General features: G+C 44.6%; 1 protein-coding gene across 8 annotated transcripts in view; it reads left to right on the forward strand.

Moving 5' to 3' along the window:
• The window catches only part of DPF3 (double PHD fingers 3), a 263,952-nt gene that overhangs the window by 226,864 nt on the left and 13,207 nt on the right, over positions 1-23,881 (forward strand). For 3 of the 8 annotated variants that reach the window (XR_014466297.1, XM_083167314.1, XM_083167315.1), the window contains one exon: positions 14,896-16,941. The exons of the other annotated variants lie outside the window; for them this stretch is intronic. Coding sequence is in view for 1 of the 3 variants with exons in the window: in XM_083167315.1 (XP_083023441.1) it covers positions 14,896-14,915 (20 nt within the window). In the remaining 2 variants the exon portion in view is untranslated. Of the gene's footprint in view, positions 1-14,895; positions 16,942-23,881 lie in introns of those variants that run through there. 8 annotated transcript variants of the gene reach the window in all.

Raw genomic sequence — 23,881 nt, forward strand, 5'->3', positions numbered from 1 at the left:
AGCCATGAAATTACATTTCAGAAATGGAAAAAAAAAATTGGTTTACCCGCAATATCTCTAGAACCAATTAACCCATATGGACCAGGTATCAGATTGAAGGCCCAGCGATTTGGGTTCAACTAGGATCAACCTCGAGCTTCTGTGATGCCGGAGGGGGAACTGGCAGCCGTTGGAACCAGGTGGAGGTCGGAATTAGTGGGTCCCATGTTATCCTATGGGGAAAACGTTCCTGGTTTGCCTGGCGGTATCTCCAGTTCCCGGGGGGCTAGCGGGGCTGGGCTCATTGAAAAGCCCTGGCCCTCAGCTACAAAATGGACCTATTTGGAGAGTGGGCCTGGAGCTGTAGCTCCATCAGGCCCATTGTTAATCCGGCCCTGCAGTTAGGTGCTTGTTCGAAGTTTAAGGCAAAGCAAAAAAAAAAAGTAGCTTTATACCTGGTCAAACCTTGGTACTGTAGCTGCCAGGGTTGGATACATTTATAGCATGCAGCACACACAGCTTTATTATTAAACTGCAGTTAGATTTGTGCTTGGACACACCCCTTTCACATCTCCGTACTGGTTACATCTGCCCCACCTGCAGCACAACATGGTTTTACCAAGATGCACAGTTTCTTGTAACTTTTTCCATGTGATATCCGGCATGCCTGCATTCTGTGTGTGTGACTGAGCATGTGTCTGCCTACGAAATGTTAAGTTGCCGTGTTTTACTGGAAAACAGGCAGCGAGAGACCAAGAGATATACATGTTAGATACGCAGATTAAGTTAACTGGTGGGAACATTCTTTAAAGCAAAAAGGGAGGGGGGAGGGGGGAGGGACTGCACACCCTTTATTTAAAATAAGAGGTACTATCATGCTGTGGCTTACAGGAGAAGGCAAAATGCAGGTACACACTCTAATGTCGCCCATACAAGCAGTGGCGTAGCTACGTTTTGCCCCCCCCCCGCCGTTAGGGGGGGCACCCCCCCGTCGCCGCCCCGCCAAGCACCCCTACCCTGCCGCCCATGCAACCCCCCCCCCTCAATCCCCCACAGTGACAGCCTTACCTATCGCGCTGGTCCCGGCGGCTCCGTTCTTCTGCTGAGGACCACCAGAAAATGACCGCCCCCATACAGCAGACAGTTTCAGAGAACTGTGCGCTATATGGGGGCGGCCATTTTGTGGTGGTCCTCAGCAGAAGAACGGAGCCGCCGGGACCAGCGCGATAGGTAAGTCTGCGGGGGATTGAGGGGGGGTTTAACTATAGCACCGCAGCCCCCGGCGCCCCCACATGCACAGCGCCCCCCCCGCGCCGCTGCATACAAGGTGCGATATACGGGTGCGATGGGATGCGCACTCCCGCGTACAGCACATAAAGTATGACTTTATAAACTTGATTGTATGGCACCATGTATGGGAACCTTAAGCACTAAGAATACAAATAGGCAAAATCATTTTGGTAAACCCTTAAAAAGTAACATGGAGTATAAGGCCCATCCACCAAGTCCAGGTGAACTTCTTTAGATGTGTCGACGAGATCTGTAATACAAACACATTGGGCCAGATGTATTAATCCTTAACAAGAGATAAATGCAAGGGTGATAAAGAGAGAGAAATTGTCCAGCCAATCACCTCCTAGTTGCCATGTTACAGGCTGTGTTTGAAAAAAAGTCAGGTAGGAGCTGATTGGCTGGACGTTTATCTCTCTTTATCATCCTTGCATTTATCTCTTGTTGAGGCTTAATACATCTGCCCCATTATATCAATGTTATCAAGTCTTCTCTTTACAAAAATAGAGACCATTTTAATATGTAGTCAGCAATCTAGGAACTACAGTAGTGCTAATTTAAACACCTGAGAGTAGATGGGAGGGGTACCAATATGAAAAGGAAGGAACCTCGCCTTCAAGTGTAAAATATATACAGGTTGTCCTTCAATTTTCCAAAACCTGCGGTTCCAGCACTATGACGGATTACCCATTTTGCTGTCGTTATGTAAAATACATCCCGAACCTACCAATGCACCTTTAGTACACAATTTAAAGCAAAAAATATATAAAGATTAGCAAACACACAGTAGTGTGCATAATACCATTTATAAAAGTGTTATACAGTTTAAATGAAATGTGTACAACATATACATAATGTGCAGTAAAATGGGCAGGGTGCTCTAACCTCCATCGCCAGTTACCGCCCTCCTCTGCCAGCTACCACAATGATACTAATCGCATATGCTGTAACATATGTGATTAGTATAACAACAGCTCTTGCGATAAGAGCTGCCCATTGCAATGCGGAGGGTGAGCGTGTCCCCAGCGGCTCCCCCGCTCTCTTACCTGGCTGCTGCAGGATGGGCTCTGCCTCCTCCTCCCTGAACCCGGAAGAGGATGTACAGTGCAGGGAGTAGGAGGTCACTAGTCCGGGCAGCATGGTACTAAAAGAGGTTCCGGATTACAACTCGTTGAAAAATCAAAGGTCAACCTGTACACAAACATAGAGCGAAAAGGTGTGTGTGTGTGTGTGTGTGTGTGGGGGGGGGGGGGGTAAATCTGTCTGGAACACTTAGAAATGAAGCACAAATTGCTCCATGGGGGGGGGGGGGGGGGGGGTGGGAGATCTTTCTGGAACACTTATAGATGAAGCACAAATTGCTCCATATGTATGCCCCATAGCAATGCGCAGTCCCGTATGTCACCATTACCAGGTGAAAATCCGTAACATGAACCAACTATGATGGCTGAAACGTGATAGATTTCCGTATCCTCTGTAAGGCAATGATACTAAAATTCCAAAGTAGCTCATTCATTGCTATTGGTATAGCCTAGCAAGAAGCCTTGTGGCCGCCAACTGATGAAAGATACTCGGTAGAGGTAGAGCCAGAAAAATCAACACAAAATGGAGAAGATTCATAAGTAGCATGAGAACCGGGATAGATAGAACAGTGATTTGAGCACCAAGGGAATATAGAGTTTGCATGGGAAGACAATAGTCAACCATGTCAAATGCAGCACCGAGGTCCAGGAGATGCAGGACTAAATCAGGATTTAGGAATAGATTTACTAAAATTTCTAAAAATGTAATGTTGCCCATATCAACCAGTCCGATTTCTATCAATACTTTCGGTACTTGTTTCATAGCACGGCCACAACGATCTTGATCTGGGGCATCGCAGGTAAAAAAATCGTGTCGGTTGCATCGCATGCGGGCTAAAAAAATCGCATGCGATGCAACCGACGCGATGCCCGCGATTTCCCATAGGGAACAACGTAAAATGCCTCAATTTAACCAAATCAACATAGGGAACAATGTTAAATGGGCCAGAGACCCCAAAAAACCCCCCTGACCAGTGAAATGGCCCCCCAAAAATAGTTAACGCCACCCCACGATCAACGTGAACCCGAAGCGTGGCGAGCCCGCGAGGGGCGGCGGTACGCGTCCTCTGACCTTTTCATACCCCCACTATCCACGTCGGCGTGGAGTTGAGAATAGATTAGTGTGGCGAGCGCAGCGAGCCCCGCGAGGGGACGCGGATACCTTCACAGGTAAACGCGTCCCTTCGCGGGCTTCACAGGTATCCGCGTCCCCTCGCCATGCTTCTTGCTCGGTGGCTCGCTGCGCTCGCCACACTAATCTATTCTCAACTCCACGCCGACGTGGATAGTGGGGGTATAAAAAGGTCAGCGGACGCGTACCGCCGCGTTAACTATTTTTGGGGGGCCATTTCACTGGTCAGGGTTTTTTTTTGGGGTCTCTGGCCCATTTAACATTGTTCCCTATGTTGATTTGGGTAAATTGAGGCATTTTACATTGTTCTCTATGAGAAATCGCGGGCATCGCGTCGGTACCATCTTATGCTTATTTTGGCCGCATACTATGCGACCGACGCGATTTTGACTTTTTCAATGCATTTCAATGGGAAATCGCGGGCATCGCGTCGGTCGCATCGCAGACCATTAAAAATTACCCGCGATTGTGGCCGTGCTAGGAAACAAGTACCATACTTTCTTTATTGCATTGTACAAAATGATAGCATCTGATTTGTAGCCATGTCTTTTAGAAGTTTTACTAAATCTACCCCTAAAGCCCCCTACAAACTAGGCTATATATATCGCTGTACACGTAGTGTACACATTCAATTTTGTTAACGACCCACTTCCTCGTCCTGCTTGTTCAGGCTAGGGAAGTCTTTGTTAACGACGGTCACGCTGCAGCCATTGTTCCCCCTGCCATGACTCCCTTGTAAGCCAGAACCCTCGCCAGGTTCCTATCCGTCCCAATATCGGGATCGGCTATTGTTTAATGGGCTTCAGACTTAATTCTATGCCTACTTTACTCAGTGTAGTCTATGTGGCATGTTGGGACTGATAGTAGATAGGCACAAACCAGGGTCACCAGCAGCCTGGAGGGCCAGAGAAGTTGAGAGGTTTCATCAGAATTAGTTCTTCCAGAAGGAGGGATTTTTGAAAGCTAAATTTAAACAAGTGTGATCGGGTGCAGGAGCAACTGAGCAGATTTTTGCAACTGGAGCCACCACTCATTCAGACTAAGATGTGGGAATGCCAGATCAGGACAGCTGAACATACAGACATGGAAAATAAAATAGGTTTACTGGAGGTACTGTAGGTGGATGATTTTTGGGATTTTTGTGGGTACGTGAATGTTTGGGATAGCTAGAGTCTACAGAGCTTAAGGTGATTGCAGATACTATACGGCAGGGGGTCAGAGAGAGGTATAAGGTGTTAGAGAAAATCAGACATTGAACAAAGTGGGAGAAAACAATACACAAGACAGCAACCATCACGGGGAGGGAGAGGATTAACAATGTTATAGGATTGCTAGCCTTAGACTGTAATAGTGTGCGGCAGGAGTTGAGTACCAAATGCATTGCTAATTAAATATTTTTGGAAACTGCCCTACCAGGTGATGTGCTCCCTTTCACATGCCTCAGGCTAAACGGTTTGAATCGCTTCTCCTGCACCAGCAAAAGTCTCTGATTGGTCAGAAATGGCGTGGCCTAGCAGAGTAATGCTGAGTACAGAGTGAGTGACACTCCAAAACCCATACACACTTAGGGGCCGATTCTGGATCACACTAAGGGCCAGATGTATCAAGCTTTAAAAAGTGACAAAATGGAGAGTGTTTAACAGCCAGCCAATCAGCTCCTATCTGCAGGGGCGGATCCAGGATAAAATGACAGGGGGGGCACCATGAAAAAAGAGGGTTTAGGTGGGGGAAGGGCGGTGTTAGTGGTGCCAGTGTACATGCTAAGAGAGTGGCATAGAGAGGGTGGCAATGGGATTAAAAATAGGCCCTGGCATTTAAAGTACGCAGGCCCACCATGGTGGCAAAAGTGAAGGATGTAGTTGTGCGCGCGCCGAAGGCGCGCTCCGGAAAATGGGGTGTGGCCACTCAACAGGGGGGCGTGTCCTTGAGTGTAGTGTACAACACCATATACAACTTCTACACATTATGCAACAAAATACTAGACCCCATTATACTTGCCCCTTACACATGATGCCAAATGGAATGAGCCAAAATTCACATCAAACCACACGGATTGAGCCAAAATTCACATAATGCTACACGGATTGTGACAAAATTCACATAATGCCACACGAATTGAGCCAGAATTCATATAATGCCACACAGATTAAGCCAAAATTCACAATACGTTTCATAAACAGGAACATTGTCCACCAAAGGCGCGCATTAAACATTTACACTCATTGTCCATTACACGTTAAGTTACACGCCATTATGTCCATTATGTATTATGTCAAACACCATAATGCCTATTAAAAATGATGCTACATAAGTGCTGCTTATCTACATGCTCATTGCCAAGGGTTCCATGCTCATTGCCATGTGGGATTACATGCTCATTGCCAAGGGGAATACATGCTCGCGGTAAATGAGGGACAGCCCCCAGGCAGAAGTGATAGCCACTGACAGTGGCAGAGTCTGGCTGTATTCAGAGCACTGCAGGTCCCGGCTATTTGAAATAATACCCCTTTCACACCAGAAAATGCATTCCCAGGTTGGCCCCTTTTACACCAGCCTAGTCCCTGCATTTTCTGGTGTGAGGGGGAGAGAAAACCACCCCTCCCCCTCTTTAACCAGTTATCTTATTCAACCGGCTATATCTTCGGAACCAACTGATCCATTTACATGAGACAAGTATCATATTGAAGCACTTTTGAGTGGGCTTTGAATGATTTTGGTCCAGTGAAACTGGAACGTTTGGTTCCAGAGTAATCTGCACTCAAAGAACATGAACAGCCATGAAATTACATTTCAAAAATAAAAAAAATAGTTTACAAGTAATATCTCTGGAACCGATTGACCGATATGGACCAGCCTGGTATCATATTGAAGGCCCAGCGATTTGGAATTGAATGAAATCAACAAGCTTCTGTGATGCCAGGGAAGGGGACTGGCAGCCGTCGGAACCGGGTGGGGGTCGGAATTGACGGGTCCCATATTATCCTATGGGTAAAAAACGTTACAGCTTTGCCAGGCGATATCTCTGGTTCCCGGGGGGCTAGAGACACAGGGCTGGGCTCATTGGAAAGCCCTGGTCTTTAGCTACAAAATGAAATGACAGGGGGGGCACGTGCCCGGGTGCCCCCCCCCTGAATTAGGCATCTGCCATGTTACAGGCTGGGTTTGCCAAATGACAGGTAGGAGCTGATTGGCTGGTTGTTTATCACTCTCCACTTGATACATCTGGCCCTTAATGATCAGAATTCGTCCCCTGCTCCGACGGTCTGGGTTTGTGCACACACACATTTCTGCACATGTGAGTTACTCACTCGCTGGGCCATTCGCAGCGGGGAGGGAGGGACAGAGGCAGAGCTGGGCCATGGGAACGCCCAGCATTTTATGGGTGTCCCCATAGGTACGCAGTCGGGAAAATGCCTGCCGGGGGCGAACGGCTGACGCCACATGAAGTCAGCCACATGCCCTATCTCCGTCCAGGCTCCCACAAATAAAAGTCAGTTGAGACGGACTTACTATTTGTGAAGGCAGGAGACATCATTCAATGGTCGGCGACCATCGAATGATTTATCCTGAAGTGGCAGCATGCGAGGGGATGAGTCTTACTTACACATCCCGTTGGGGAAACAGCGGCGGGGAGGGGTGGCCATTTGTGCCCGTGGTGTTACATGGTTCACTAAACAGAACATTTTTGCTGTTCAGCGAGTTAATCAGAATCACCCTCTTAGTTTCATTGAGTAGTTGCTATAAAGAGAAATCCCAAAGTGTTTTTAACTTTTGATTTTCTAAATAACAGAACAAGGGCCAGATGTACCAAGCTGTATCAAAGTGATAAAATGGAGAGAGATACACCACCAACCAATCAGCTTCTATATTTTCAATCACAGAGGCAGATGTATGAACGTTTTTCAAATGTATTACTGGCGCACCGAACGTGTGCTAGGGACAGCCTGACGATTAACATTTTGTGCGGCCATCCTCTTCAATCCCCCAGCAACTAGTAGTGCAGGGCGTATAAACAGCCTCTTAGACGTTAATCCGCCCCGGCCACTTCGCCAGCCCATGGCTAGCGTTGTCCTATTCCCACTCCAGGGACAATTTTAGCCCTGCTGCTGGTTCCTTGCTGCGCTAGAGCTCTCACACATGCCCAGTGAGCCAGCCGGGCAGGCAGAGACAGCGCGTCATTCCGAACTAATGCTCTATCTCCAGGAGGGAACATCACCAGAAGGCGGAGTTTGCGCTCTCCCAGTTCGGAAAACAAGATGTTGTCCCTTCCTGCTGCACCTCATTAATGAGGCAAAGCAGGAAATATTATAGCGCCAAGATAAGCGCCACTATAATCTGCGACACAGCCTGTAAAATGGCAGTTAGGAGCCAATTGGCTTGATGGTTTATCACTCTCCATTTTATCACTTTTCAAGCCTAGTACATCTCATCCCAAATCTATTCACTATGTTTTTTTATTTATTTTTTTTGTTTTTTTTTATCTACTTTTCATATAAAAATTATATCATTCCATAAATAAATAGATTTTGAAAATGAATAGGTCATTAAGCCAATAAAATGATCTAGTTACCAGGAGCAAAGAGCCTTGCAGACTTTGTGGGACTCCCTGCTCCTGCCAAGACAGTCGTCTTCTCCACCTACAAAATGCTGCCAATGAGGGCGAGTTGAACAGTAGGGGTTCCAAGACATTGGGGTACCAAAAAGATCACGCACATGGACCTGGGCTCGGGCTCTTGGGATTGAACATAAGAGAGGAAAAACTGTTTTACCAACAGTTGCTGAAGACAGGACACTACTACACCAAGTGCTACAGGCATTACAACGGTCAGCAACTGTGACATGGAACAATGGCTACACATTTAGATGAAACAACTCCATTAACTAAAACCACGGCATCATTTGGGGTAAACATAAATGTGAGACTGAAAATATGTTCTAAAGATTTGCAAAAGGTTATTTTTGTTGCTTTATTTATAGCTCCCCAGTCAAATATACATTCATATATCTTCCTACCATTACCAACTACTCACTCATCAATGACCAGCATATCACACTTGTCTTGAGCAGAATATCAAATAATGTTCAGTATACTCAAAAGAAACCCCCCCCCCATGCTCAGTAAAATATCAGCATGTCAGCAAATATCACACATATTACATTTATTCTATCTGTTAAGAGCCTTGAGAAAAGTGAGCTATATAAATAAAAAGTGCACTATATAAATAAATATATTATTATAATAAAGATGTAGCAGCCCCTATTGTTTCAACAATGGGTACACATGCACACACATCGGGACAATGGCTATCACACAATGTAATTCCAGTGGGTCTTGGTTGCGTCTATTTGCAGCAATGGGCCGTATTCAATGACAATATTCACGGCGTGCAGCGAATCCTGTTTAGGATTCACTGCACAGTCGCCACTGCCCGCCGTGTTCCGGAGCCTCGCTGTCCCCCCTATTTAACATCGCAGGGGCTCGCTGCCCCTGACAGCGAGTGGGAACACCTGCGGCGGACGCCGCAGGGAGCCTGAGGACGGCGGCAGGGAGATGAAGTCTCCCTGCCTGCCCCAGAACGTATGTGGGGGGAAGGTGGGCTCCCCGGGAGAGCCAGCAGGGGGACCAGGTATTCACTGCACCCGATCGTGCATATGTAATGATCGGGTGCAGTGAATATATGAATATCTAATGAGCGGCTCTCGGCTTCCTGCTGACTGCTCTGTGTAAAAAAAAAATATTTTTTTAAATTAAATATATATTCATGTGCTATAAGCACATGAATAAAAATAGCATGCGCATTCACAGAATAAAATTGCTGATTTTTTGACACCAAATGTAAAACAACAACAACTTTATTTTAAAAGTTCACTTTCCACTTCACCATGAAAAGATGGCGATTTGCTACACGGCGAAAATCAATTAGAAAGACGGCGAGAAGTGCACGTTGAATAGGGCGATTCACTTTCTGACCCAAAAAAAAAATCACCTTCCAACGCGAAAATAGCACAAATTCGCCATGAAACAGGGCAAATTATCCTCATTGAATACTACCCAATGTCGTAGAACGTGACTAGAAGCAGACACATCTGTAATGTGCATAATGAGCTACAGAAATTGCAATACAATCCATTTCACAATGGGTAAAAATAAATAAATTTGGTTTTAAAAACAATGATTGGTTATGTATTGTATTCCTAGGTGGCTATTGGTCAGATGCACTAAGCTTCAAAAAGGGATCAAAGGGAGAGTGATAAATTGCCAGCCAATCAGGTCCTACCTGCCATGTCACAGACTGTGTTTGAAAAATGTCACGCAGGAGCTGATTGGTTGGTTATCACACTCCATTTTATTTGAAGCTTAGTGCATCTGGCCCTGAGTCCTGTGAGGTTTAAATAAAGCTAGTTTACATTTTGTGTTCATTCAAACACTCACTTGGCCCTTATTCAGATCTGATTGCAGTACAAATTTGTTTTCAAAATGGGCACAACCATGTGCACTGCAGGTGGGGCAGAAAAGTTAAATGTTGGTGGGGTGTGTTGAAACTGAAATCTAAATTGCAGTGTAAAAATGCAGCCATTATTTATTTACCCTGCACAGAAAAATAAAATACCTCACCCAAATCTAAATCTCTCTGCACGTTACATCTTCCCCACCTGCAGTGCACATGGTTTTGCCCATTGTGAGAACAAATTTGTACTGCTCAGATCTGAATAAGGGCCTATGTGCCCATATTTTGCAGGTCATGCCCATTCAGAAGCCCCAATAGAGCAAGTTAACGTTTCTGCTCTGTATTAGTCTCACATCAGACCAGTGTATTGGGCCAACTGTGTGTAGTTCAAGTTTGTGAAGACAGAGCACTTGTGGTTTGCCTGTGGCTCAATCACTACTCATAAACTGTTTAATTTAATATGAGGTTTAATAATACAAATCATTGCTATTCAAGGACTGCAGGTCTACTGCACAGAGCCCAGGACACCTGTACACTAGGGGTGTGCGATCAATGCCATAGCTTAAGTCCAAGGCACAGTTGATAAGTGCTGACACCAGATTGTCACCATGCTTTTCCTTAGGAAGTGTCACAAGCTCAGCTTTCTTGCCCCAGCAGCGGGCCAGCCTATATAGTGTTCATTCTAGCACCCGCTATCTTTGAAAATCCATGCAGTTCCTCTTCCCTGCCTGGCGTGTCGCGGTCTGCTGTGGTGTTTCTAGCACAGGCCTGGTTTGCATATCAGTGCTGATATACAGACCACACTGTGGTAGAAGCACTACAGCAGACAGCGACACCCCAGGCAGGGAAGAGGAACTGCATGGGTTTTCAAAGATAGCAGGTGCTAAAATGAACACTACTCTACTTCCTGTCTGATGCCCTGCTAGGGCTCTCATACAGTACAATGGGCAGGGGCGAATTTACTGGACAGGCCGCCCCTAGGCACAAAATTTTTGGCCGACCCCCTCCCCCCATTTTAACATATTCATTATTAAGTCCTAACTATGCAATTGCCAGTATACTGTAATAATAAAATATGCTTAGAATAGAGCTAAAACCGGACCCTGCCTGATAATATACAAATAGAAACCTAAATCAGCGGCACTCAGAGACTGACTGACATGTTGGTAAAATAGTGTTGTATTTATTTACAGTTTCTTATATTAATTCAACATGGTGACAGCAGTCTCCAGGAGTCAACATGCTGAATTAAAACAACACTATTTTTACCATGTACTTGATGTCATCACACACCCATTACATATTATACCGCATGCCATAATGCCCATTACACATTATGCCACACACCATACCTATTATACCACATGTCGTAATGCCCATTACACGCTATACCAAACACCATAATGCCCATTACACATTATACCAAACCCTGTAATGCCCATTACTCGTTATACCAAACCCTGTAATGCCCATTACATGTTATACCAAACACCGTAATGCCCATTACACACTATACCAAACACAGTACTGCCCATTACACCAAACACCGTAATGCCCATCACATGTTATACCAAAACCATAATGCCCATTATATAATGACACACGCCATACTGCCCATTACATATTATGCCACATAAGTGCCAATTACTTACATGCTCGTTGCTATGGGTTTCATGCTTGATGCCAGGGATTTCATGCTTTGTCTGGGGTCTCTGTGACAGGTAGCCAGTGACACCTGTGTGGTGTCAGGGTCACTCAGCCTTCCCTGTGGAGAACAGGCCAAGTAGGAGGGACCTGCTAGGGCAGCAGGGGCCAGGGGGGGCAATTTAGGGCTTCTCAGAGCCACAGGACTCAAGAGGGTGGGCCCACAATCACAGGGCTGGAGCCTGGACGGGCTTTGCTAGGGCAGCCTGAGCCCTTGGCAGCAGCAGGGGCCAGGGACGCAAGGGCTCCTCACAGCCTACCAGTGCCACACGGTGACGGCAGCTGAGCCACAGGGTATGCTGGGCCCCACACACAGTATTGCACTGCACTGTCTAAGTGCACTTTTTGCCACAAATTATCAGTGGAACTTACAGTACATATACTGATGCTGCGGAGGCACTGGGCTGCGGAGGCACTGGGACTTATCTGGACGGGTGGCGTTCAATAGTCAGGGAGCATCGGGCAGTCACACAGACTGGCAGCCCGCAGCCCCACCACCCGATTCTCCGGCGGCAGCGGCACAGCGCTGTGTGCAGCCCCAGCGTCTGTGATGTCCTCCTGCGCATGCAACGCCGCCAGCCTGTGCTTAAAAGCACAGGCTGATTAACGGCTCCAGGGTGCGCACGCACACAGCGTTCTTCTGCAGAGTCTGCTGTGTCTCAGCAGCAGCACTGCACCCCACATCATGTTCAATGTGAGCGCCGGCGGTGGTGGCGGAGAATCGGGTGCTGGGTCTGCCGGTCTGTGTGACTGCCCGATGTTCCCTGACTATTAAACGCCACCTGTCCAGACTAGGTAGCCTGGCTGCCGCCCTTAATATGTGCCGCCCCTAGGCCCGTGCCTCACGGGCCTAGTGACAAATCCGGCACTGACAATCGGGCAGATGTGTACCAGCCAATCAGCCCTTACTGCCATGTGACAGACAAACAGGTACATGTACTAAAACTTCACTTAAAAAAGCTGCTCCACTGTATCACATGCTACCACTGCAAAAGCATTGAGCAAGTTGCTGCAAACATTACTAATAGACCCACCAATGAGCTCTGGGTATACAATAGACCAGCAGTTCTCAAACTGTGGGTCCTGACCATCTCAGCACAGGCCACCATCAGGCTGATGACTTCCCTGATCTCTCAGTTAGGGATCCAAGGAGTTTGAAATATCGGTTACTTCAGACTCCTCACATCATTTTGTGCCTCCACAATGCTGCCATGTGTGTGTGGTATGGTCTGCATTTAACTAGCTGGTTTCATGTAATAATATTTATTGTCTGACGTGGTCAAAATAGATTGAGAATCCCTGCACTAGACGATGTGTGCACATAGCCAGTCCTCACGGGCAGTGCATCAAAGGGTGTGTACACACACTTGCAGTGGCAGAGGGTGGCGCAGCCTGGCACTACTAGAGAGGTTTTTCTGTTTGCCCTCTGTCAGGTTGGATCAGAAGGCATCGCAAGTGCATATCATGAAGTAAAACGTACAGGGATTTGCTCTGCTTTATTTCCATTTGTCCTCCTTCCCCTTTCACCTCCCATTAGTACAGACGCCTATGTAAAAATGACAGGTGCTGAGTGGTTGGTGGGTTATCTCTCTCCAGTACTTAATATATCTGTCCTTGTAGCATAGGACTTAATGGCCAGTAGGCATAGGCGTGCGCAGCCCCTTTTCTTAAGGGGTGCACCAATGGAGGGGCATGTCCATCACGCCTATTATTACACATAATGCCACACACTGTAATGTCCAATAGACATAATGCCATGCACAGTAATGCCCATTCCACCCAACATAATGCCAAACACCATAATGCTCATCACACAGTAATGCCCATTCCACATTGTCTGGGCTTGACAAATATTTGCATAATAGGGACAGTGCACGCCAAAAATGTACACCGTAATGCATATTACACGTCACACAGCCAATACATAGTATACCACATTCCATAATGTCCATTACACGTTCTGCCACACACTGTAATTTTTATGAACCTCTCATCCATTCTGAGACTGTAGGCAAGTATCACACACACACACCAGTAGGTGGCTAAATATAGAACAAGTAACCAAGCCAGGGCCACTTAATGTGTGCTACATGTATAGACGCTTCATATATTTCATGGGATGAATGAAATATATTGAAACACATCTTCATTTTTTGTAAACACATTCTTAGTACAGTATAGGCTACTGTAGCAAATGTTTTAAAAGGAAAAAAATAGTTTTCGTATTTATATATTTTCCAATCGAAATAGCTGGCAAAAAAAAAATGCTGCTTAAATCCTGTTGCAATAATCACATTCCATAAGATAAGCCCCATAGTCTATCAGCCCTGTCCTACCAGCAACAGTCATGGCTGATATAAATGGTTTCTCATGTATAGAGATAAAATATTAATTTACATTTGTCTTTATTTCTCATAAATCATAAGACAAAGGGGGGTATTCAATCCCGGAGGAGGACGGAGATAATTTAGGACCGCGGCACACGCGGTCCTCCGGCCTGCAGGCCTCCCGGACGCTGTGTTGCAGGAGCCCGTCTGCCCGCACCGATGCTCAGGCGAACCCAGCGGCTGGGCCCCCAAAGGAGGAGGTACTATCAGGGGCAGCCCAGACAGCGTGGAATTAGTATGGAATTAGTATTTGTTCATTGATGTGGCAACTGCTAAACCGCTTGCTTCAAAAGACTGTCACAACTGATCTTTTGACTGCAATTTGATCCGGTGGGGAGTGTCACATCAACAAAAGAATTGTGGTGCCATCTCATTTACCAAATTTACCACAATTATCCATATTTAAAAGCTCCACCTACAAAAAAAATAATTGCTACCAATTAAATACTGTACATTGCAAGTTTTTAATTTAGTTACTGTAGTATGGATCCAGTATTTACTCCAGTTTCCCACACTCCCAAAATATACTGGTAGGATAATTAGCTCTTGATAATTAATTAATAATTCAAAAATGAAACCTAGTGTGTGTGCGTATACATGTGTTTAGGGCAGTCTAGATGGGCCAACAGGTTCTTATCTACCATCAAATTCTGTGTTTCTGGGTATGGAATACTTAGCACTTTGTTCGAAAACGCATTCTCTCCTCAAAATATGCTGTTTTTGTGGGAAATTTCCAGTGAGACAAAAAATTATAATGGGGGAAAAAAAAGTAACCCATTAGAACGTCACTTTTTCTAGTGAACGGATTGGCTTCATTCATGTGTTATATGGATATTTTAATATATTACTTGTGTGTTTTTGTTTCCTTGCAGTTCCCCGTGCCCGTCGATGATCATCTACTTCCTTCAACTTAAGCAATTTACTTCACCACCTGCAGCTGAAGACATCCCTTTGTTTGTGCAATGTGGCAAACTGGCTCCTGCTGAAGATTTTTGAGTTTTCATTTTATACATATATATTATATATTTTTTAGCTTAGATGCTGTGTTTGACACCCAGCTAGTTCGTGTAAATTGAACAAAAATCTACAAAAAAAAGGAAAAAAGAAAAAAAAAATACCCCACAGACGTCTCCTTATTTATTTCAATATTTAAAAACAGAAAAAATAAAAAAAAAGTGACCCAGTGCTAAGGTTGCACAGTACTCGTTTTCATGCATTATGGTGACAAGAAAGATCACGCTGAGTTCAGAGAAAGCACTTATGCAAAATAAGGACTGGAGATCTCCTTTTTTAACTTTCTGTCCTGTACAAGTGTAAAATACGTAATTCTGTGATTTAGGGCCTATTTTTTTTTTTGCAGGTTTGTTTTCTTAATTTTGTAGCGGACTTATTGGCACCAGTTAGCGAATGTGAATGATAAAACTGCCATCAGGCTGGTGGGTGTGTATGTCACAGCTGCTGAATGGAACAGCAATAGTTTAGTATTTATCACTGGCTAGTAGCAAAACAAATCTACAGAACCTGTTGAATTGTACCATAAAATGACTGTGATATTTTCTGCTGCTGATAGAATAACTGTACTATTTTACAATTAAGAAATTTGCTAATTCCCTTGCACAGAAAGTTGAGAAGTAGAATTTGGCCACTAAAAAAATCATAAGCGGCAACCATTACTGATTGCCAAAAGAGATTGTGATTGTCGTGAGTTACTATAGGGTTATGGTATAAAGGGTTGACATTCAATAGGTCGGCACCAAATAATTGACAAGCACAAGGTCGACACAAGCAAAAAGATCAACATGGAGATGGTCGACCCAAGCTATTTTTTGTGAGTCATGCGTGGGATCGCGGTATGCCAATTTGGGGTCCATGTCGACATTTTCTGTGCGTCGAGCTTCTGCATCTCAGTCATTTGAAGTACACGTAAATGGTAAAATAATAAGCACACAAAAATAAAATTGTTAACGCACGGCAACTTTTTCAGGTGTCGACTATTGCCATGTCAACATTTTGCTTGTGTTTACTTTTTGTCTATGTTGAACTTATTAGACAACTATGTTGTCAACCATATGGTGTTGACCAATTGACCAGATACCGTTAATATGGTGACGCCATTCTCTTTATTTGAAATTGTAGCTAGGAGATCACTGAATGAGTAACATTGAAACTGAAAAAAGTAAACAATTAAAAACAAATATTTGTGTATTATAAATTTCAGTGAAGTCATTGTTTAAAAAACAACATTTTTCAATAACATTTCTGCTAATTTTGCATCTCTTTTGTGGGAAGATGCAATATTTCCTTTCATTTTAAAATAGAGACGCTTTATTGCACTGGTTTGTACAGATGAAAGAAAAGCGCGGCTAAGAGACTGTAAAGCGTCTGCGGTAATTGATGGGGCGATGATTTCAACGTAGTGTTATCAAAATACGACTGCACTTCAGATCTAAAAGAATGAAATACTTGTAGTGCACGCTGTGCAAGAATTCTGCCTGGTCTAAGATTGCTGCTTTAACAATAAGGGCAGACTCGCCGGAATTCCTGCACTGCCTGTAGCTTATGGCCCTGTGTTTGGGATACCATGGAACTATATAAGACATGCAGCCACACATTCTTCCATAAGATCTAGAGGACATTTGGAACTGTATACAACATGAATTAAAAAATGGAAAACCATTTTCACTTTAAAGAGAATGCGTTTTCTTTATGATTTAATTTTTCTTTCTTTTTCTGGGGTAAATAGTTGGTACATTCAGAAAACAGACAAGTCCAGCAACTGTTTGTATTCAGTAGGTGCAGGCTAGTCTTCTAAAAGGGTTAAGACAAGAGATTAGGGGGATATTTATCAAAGATTGGAGAGAGATAAAATTGTGAGAGATAAAGTACCAGCTAATCTGCTTGTAGCAGTCTTTTTTTAACCCTTTAAGTGCTAACATAGCTGTGAGCAATCCTCCAAATGTCCGTTAAAAATGGCAGCTTCTCTCACAGCGACTGTTCTTTAAGTATAAATAAATACAGCCAAGTCAATTAGTTGAAGTTCAGTTAAGTATTGCACCCCAACAAAGAACAGGCGCTGTGAGAGGCTCTGGAGTTCTTAACGGATATTTGGAGGCTCTCTCACAGCAACGTTGGCACTCAAAGGGTAAAACACAGCCTGTAAAAGGATAAAGCAGAGCTGATTGACTGGTACTTTATTTAACAATTTTTGTTTTCTCACCAGGTCTCGGTAACTACCCACAAATTACGGTTTTGTTTTTTTTCTTTAACAGACATACAATTCATTGTTTGTCACAGGTGTGGTGCACCTAAGAAGAATAAATGGAGACTTAAAATTTGCTTTTTATTAGGATATATATTAAAAGACTGCGAAATATGACAAACTCACATGAAACATGTAACAACGACAAGGTGAATAAAGTGCATGTTAAAAAATGCACGTGCGGTGTCCCTTAGCACTTACGCCTTCAATTCTAATGATAGCGTGTTTACTTTTCATAATGGGCCCTTGTGGCTCATAAGTTACATAGTATATATAATGTGTGTGATTAACAATCACTTGATTCTATGTGCAATATCTCAGAACTGTTCTGGTTGGGCTCTAATAGGTTATTATAGACTAGGTGATTCATCGCGCCCTACGGGCGCTCTTCACACCGTCGTAAGGGGCTGCGCCCCCTTAATTTGTGAACTTTTGTATATGAGAAATATGGTTAGAATTGTATGAAAGATGCCCTGTATTGCAACTTGGGTGTCCACGAATCGCGGGAGGGGGGGTCGCAGGGGGTGCCGCGAATCGCGGGAGTGGTTGCAGAGAATCGAGGGAGGGGGGTTGTGGGGGCGGGGGGTGTGACGCGAATCGCGCAAGGGGGTCGCGGGGGGTTCTTTTTGCCGCGAATCGCAGGAGGGGGGGTCGCGGGGGTGTTTGCCGCAAATCGCGGGGGAGGGGGGTGATTTTGCCACGAATCGCGGGGGAGGGGGGGGGTTGGCCACGAATCGCGGGGGAGGGGGGTCGCGGGGGGGTGTGTTTGCCGCAAATCGCAGGAGGGGGGGTCATGGGGGGGGGGGGGTTTGCCGCAAATCGCGGGAGGGGGGTGCTCACCTGGTGGCTGTGGAGTAGGTTCCTGGGCAGCATGGGAAGGCAGAGGGTGTCTGGCACTGTGGGCTCACTGGGCTGGTTCTCTGTCATGTGAGTCAGTGGCTCCACCCAGCGTTACACACACACACTCACACACTTTGAGTGACAGATGTAGCCAAATATATAAGAGATGATAGAGTACTGTATCCACTCCTTATTGCACAGAGGTATATTGGCAGTATCTGATACAATTCTCTGTTGACAATGAAACAATGTAGCAAGCATCACATATAGTGCTCATTTAGAGTTTGAAGTAGATATACATTTGTTACAATATGCAGCAGCATTCATTCTCTGGAGATATATCCTTAATTAGGTGGAAATTGCCCAGTGTGTATGGTAGTGTGAACTCCTATTAGCAAGGTTCACTACGTATCCTCACATGAGGGCATGTGCTCTGCAACCACTCATATCTATGTTTCTTGGGCCCTACATATATAATGCACTTCTTACTCCTCATGGGGTAGGGTTACACAGAATGGTCCTAAAAAGGGACTGATATCAGAGTGTATTGCTGTGCACATATACTTTTTGACCAGTAGGACTTAATCCACATTGTGGTGTATAGAAATCGCCCAGTGTGTACAATACAGATTGTGTGAACTGTTAATATTGACATTCACCACACATCAGCACATGTGGGCTTGTGATCTGCAATCGTATGCTATATAAGTCTTTTGCACCATACAAAAATATTTTACAGTCACTATCAGTGTATTGATCTCTTCCGGTGGGCTGAGAAAATGTTGTAAAGCCCTATCTGGGCTATTCATTATGCGTGATGCTGCAGTTTGATAAAGTCCTGTGAGGGTTATTCATTGTGCATGATGCTGCAGTTGGATAAAGCTCAATAAACGCAGGGCTGATCAGATAGATGATCTAAACTGCAATAATATTTATAGGAATCCTAGATAGGGTTGTCTGTGCTATAGTTCAACACCACGTCAGAACCTGAGGTGAGTCCCAAATTGCCGGCCGGGGTACAATCCCGCGTCTAGTTAACACAGATAAATAATGTAGCGATACACACACAACCAAGAAGGTTGCCCTGAAGAAGAACTGCGAAGCGTATGCAGGCCACCCTAGCCGTGCGGTCACTCCCTGTAGCCCTCCTCATTATATGTTCAAATACTAGTCCTTTTCAGGACTCTACTGTGTGTCTAATGATATTGTGCAATTTCTGTGTTAACCTGGTGCGGGATCATACCCCGACCAGCAAGTTGAGGCTCATGTCTATATGTTGTATGTGGTGACGTGCTGGTGAACGGCAGCACAGATAATCCACTCTGTTAAACACTCCCCACACCGGGAAATATTGTCTGTGGCAAAGAGTCTTTATGTCCCATCCTATTCAGGACATATATGAACATTAATACAGCCCAGTCATTAGTCCTATTTAGGACTTTAATGTGTGTATCTCTACATTATTTACCTGTGTTAACTAGACACAGGATTGTCATATTTCGCAGCCTTTTAATATATTTCCTAATAAAAAGCAAATTTTAAGTCTCCATTTATTCTTCTTAGGTGTACCACACCTGTGACAAACATTGTTCTTTCCCCATTTTTTTTTTCAATCTTATTTTTGTCCATGGTAGCACAGGGTATGCCCGTATACCCTATTGTATTTTCTTATACCATACTATACATAGCATGGGGCCTCCCTCAAATATTACATATCCCACTACTATGGTCTTGTGCGACTGACCCCCAAACCCTCGTTTCGCAACCCGGGAATTTGCTGAAAAACACAGGTTTTCCTTTGGTGTGAAAGGGTCAACACCGGTCTTAAATCCCGGCACTTCGACCCTGCTCTTCACCAGGGTCGGAGTGCCAGGATTTAAGACCTGTGTTGACCCTTTTACACCACAGAAAAACCTGGGTTCGTCAGCAAATTTACGGGTTAAAAAGCTTTAACCTGGTATTTGGTGTGAATTGGGGTCAGGCTGCACCCAGCAAAATGACCTGGCACTCAAAAATGCAGAGTAATTGCCGAGTGGCGGTGTGAAAGGGGTATTAAGGGCAGATGTCCTCTCCATGCAGAATTACCAACCTGGCAATAACCTGGGTCTAGTCTGCAGTTTGAGCACAGTTTCTGCAGCTCTGACATGACTTGAAACTGTGTACAATAATGGGTTTCTGGTGTGGAAAGGGTTTTACTGTACTAACTACTCACTATAATACATGTTGTTACCAGATTTGGAATCATTCTGCAATGGATTGTCAGTGTACTGCAGTCTGGTTATACTGTATTGGAGGATTCATTTTTTTTACTTTAAAAAGAGATAGTCAGGACCTGATGAACCAATAGGCTGACCAGGCTGCAGCCTGGAGCGTGAGTCCTGGGGGGGGCGCAGCTTCGGCACAATCGATTGCATTGGTATGGGAGCGCTTATTGGTGCCGCTGGAGTTGGGGTCGGGCATGGTCTAATGAGATCTCCCCCAGGAACAGGTGTAGCAGCAGTGCCTGCTGGAATTGCTGGCATCACCAAGGCAAGGACATCAGAAAGAGGAGATACTGTGAGAACCGTGACTGGCTCTCCTGCTACTGCCACCATTGCCAGCACAGCTAGGGGCGGTAAGTGGCAGTATGAATGGTTCTGAGGCCAGAGCTGCTTACAGATTTTTACAGATTAGCAAAACCCTTGGTGGTGGGGAAGGGGAGGGGGCGGCCACTTCTATGTTAGCCTAGGGCGGCTGGAACCCTTAATCAGGCCCTCAATACAGTATTCTGTACAAACCCTATGAAATACCATCTGGGACTAAACTTGGTCTTCCAAGAACTAACAGCCCAGGTTTTATACTTATCCATGCTTGAGCACAGGTGAACTAATTAGTACCTCAGTCATTTTGATTCACTATCTGTGCTCAATCATGGCTACTCTTAAAAACCTGGACTGCTAAGCTGGGTACATACTACATAATGGATGCCACGATCCAATAATCGCTCCGATGGGGTAGAGCGATCATCACATGCAGCAATTCCTTGCTCAGGGTGTACTTTCAGCTCTTGAATGACATTGGGAAGTCTGGAACAATTTGACCTTGCAACTTACTATCCAATTATAGGACTGATCAACCAATTAATGGCTGATCAGACTAGTGTGTCTTAAGGGCAGAGGTATATGGGAGGAATAGGGCCATTGCTGTGAAGAAAATGACGTGCAAGACTAGAACTGTATTACATTTATGCCGGCTTAGATCTGCAGAAAGACCATGTGCCAAGGTGACAGGTGGCAGCACTCGTCACTGGAGATGTCAATTTGGTCTCGTACATTAGAATTATATTTGCTGATTACTAACATTTTCATCAAGTCACAGTACATCAAACCATTTACATTTTTTTTCTCGTTATATATATAGAATGCTGTATTTGCCAAGACGTGTAGAGATATGCAGGGATAGGTCTATGTGCCAGAAAAAAATTCAAAATACAGCCTAAATATCAAATTTTTTAGGGTTTTTGCAGAGGTTGTACAAGACTCTCACGTATAGACTTCTGCAGATTCTCGCACAGACATATTTTTGAGGTTTGTACTTCAAACTGATATCTATATTGCAGTGGAAAAATAAAGCAGCCAGTATTTTCCCTGCACAGAAACAATAAAACACCCAAATCTAACTCTCTCTGCACAGGTTACATCAGCCCCACCTGCAGTGCATATGGTTTTGTCCACTAGAGTGATTGTGCCTTTGCGAGTGAACCAGAATAACCCCCTAAATGCCTAGCAGGGGGTGCTAGAAATGAATCTTCAGCCTAAGAGGGTACACAATAAGGGAAATTGTTGCTGATTTTCCAAGCGCTCTGTCTAGATCACTTAGAAATGAAGCACACATTGTCTTGTGTGTATGCCCCAATGGCGATGTGTGGTTTTGTGCATCGCCATCACCTGCTTAAATATTTAGTGCATGCGCTAAATATCTAGTCGCATTGCCAGGGTAGATCGCTTAGCACGGATCTCTAAGCAAAACGATCGCCCCATGAGCATACGGCTTACAGCGGCATACACACAGTGAGATTTTGGCTAACAAATTTGACTATATAGGCAAAATTGTATGACCGTTACACAAAATCTCAGAGTTTCCCATGCTTGCGATACCAATGCAGCCCCATTAGGTTGGTATTTCATGGAAGAATAGACTGTGCAGGCAAGGCAATTTTGACTCTATCCCTTAGACCAAATAGCACATACTGTAATCAAATCGCAAGTGCATGTACTGTAGCTAATATCGGCACCATGCACCAAGGGGAAATCAGAGTCAAAATGGGCCACAGCCAGAATTGCACCGTGTACACCCTACAATTGCAACTACAGACAGCTACCAAGACAAATGGTCCCCAGCTAACAGCTATAACTAACATCAAAACACTGTACAGATTAATAAATCAGTGCAGCCACTCTTCACAGTATCTACCCACAATAAAAACAAACAAACTCAACGATTTATTCTGCAATCATTTAAAAAAAAAAAAAAAAACTTTTCCTTTTAACAAACTGCAAAATCTTATTCGTGTAACAATCGTATTGCGGCTGTAATTTAAACCTTCCTTTAAAGCCTGAGGAAAGAAAAAAAAACCTAAATCAATGGATTGCTACTCGCTCTGCCCTTCATTCATATTCCAGCCCTGTCCGCCATAAAGCACAGCCTTCACACCGCTATCAGTAAGTCAATCACTCTTCGATCCCTCTGTGGCCAGTGCCCCCGCTTCTCTCTGCTCAGCTTAATAAAATTCCTTCCGACGTCCCAGCGTACACAGCGACGACCTGTAAGAATTGCCACAGCCTATGTATATAAGCATAAAGGAGGTCTGATATGTGGAACATGTATTTCACCTACTGCCAACGTTTCCTAAACACCTCGCCTGGAAAACATTGTTTACTAAAAATCAAAACAAAAATACCCCTCTAAGTACCTTACGTCTCCATGTACATATGTGGATGACCACTGATAAAGACACACATCTGGAAAAATCAATATTTGTATAATAATACAGCGGGATATTTATCTGAAACTGCAATTACAGGATAATTATCATATGGGAAGACCACTAAGCCCGCCCGAAGCAAAAGCTTCGAAAGCTACTCTGCTACCTTCTGTGTTTGTATGAGAAAGATGTAGTTTCACTCTCTGCCAGCAGATGGCAGTGTTTCGGTGACTCACCGATATATCTGATGCCCTTTGAAAAAGGTACAAGCATACTGAAACCGTCCGTCAGGGAACTTATATGGATGTTTCCCATGTAGCTGTCTTCAGCCATTTATGAAAAGCACCTATAGCGAAAAGTATGGATCTTTGTGCATTATAAATACATTTCTTTATCTCTTGAGGTTATAAAAAGGGCGTGCTGACCCCCTCTGTCCTAACAGGGATTTATCCCTGTCTGGATTGATTGTCTATATATAGATGATCCCTTTTTGTCACCGATTTCAAACGCAAATGATAATGTTACAAAAGTCCTAAGTACACATAGAAATGACAATTAATTTTGTCACCTATTTGAACAGTAGCAAAACTAGAATTTGTGCGCACACTTCCCTCACCACTGCATCTGCTGCCGCCCAGTCTGTTGCTGATCTGCTGCTGGCCCTCCAGGACCGTTACTTGCAAAATGGCAACAGATTCGGCATCAGGGGCAGCCCCATTAACGGAGCAGCAATAGCATCTACAGACCCTGTGGCGCCCAAACTTACCTAGAGCCTCCAAGCCACTGTGGGGTCTGT

The sequence above is a fragment of the Crinia signifera genome, chromosome 12 (genome assembly GCF_055691185.1).
Source record: "Crinia signifera chromosome 12, ASM5569118v1, whole genome shotgun sequence".
NCBI classification, from domain to species: Eukaryota; Metazoa; Chordata; class Amphibia; order Anura; family Myobatrachidae; genus Crinia; species Crinia signifera.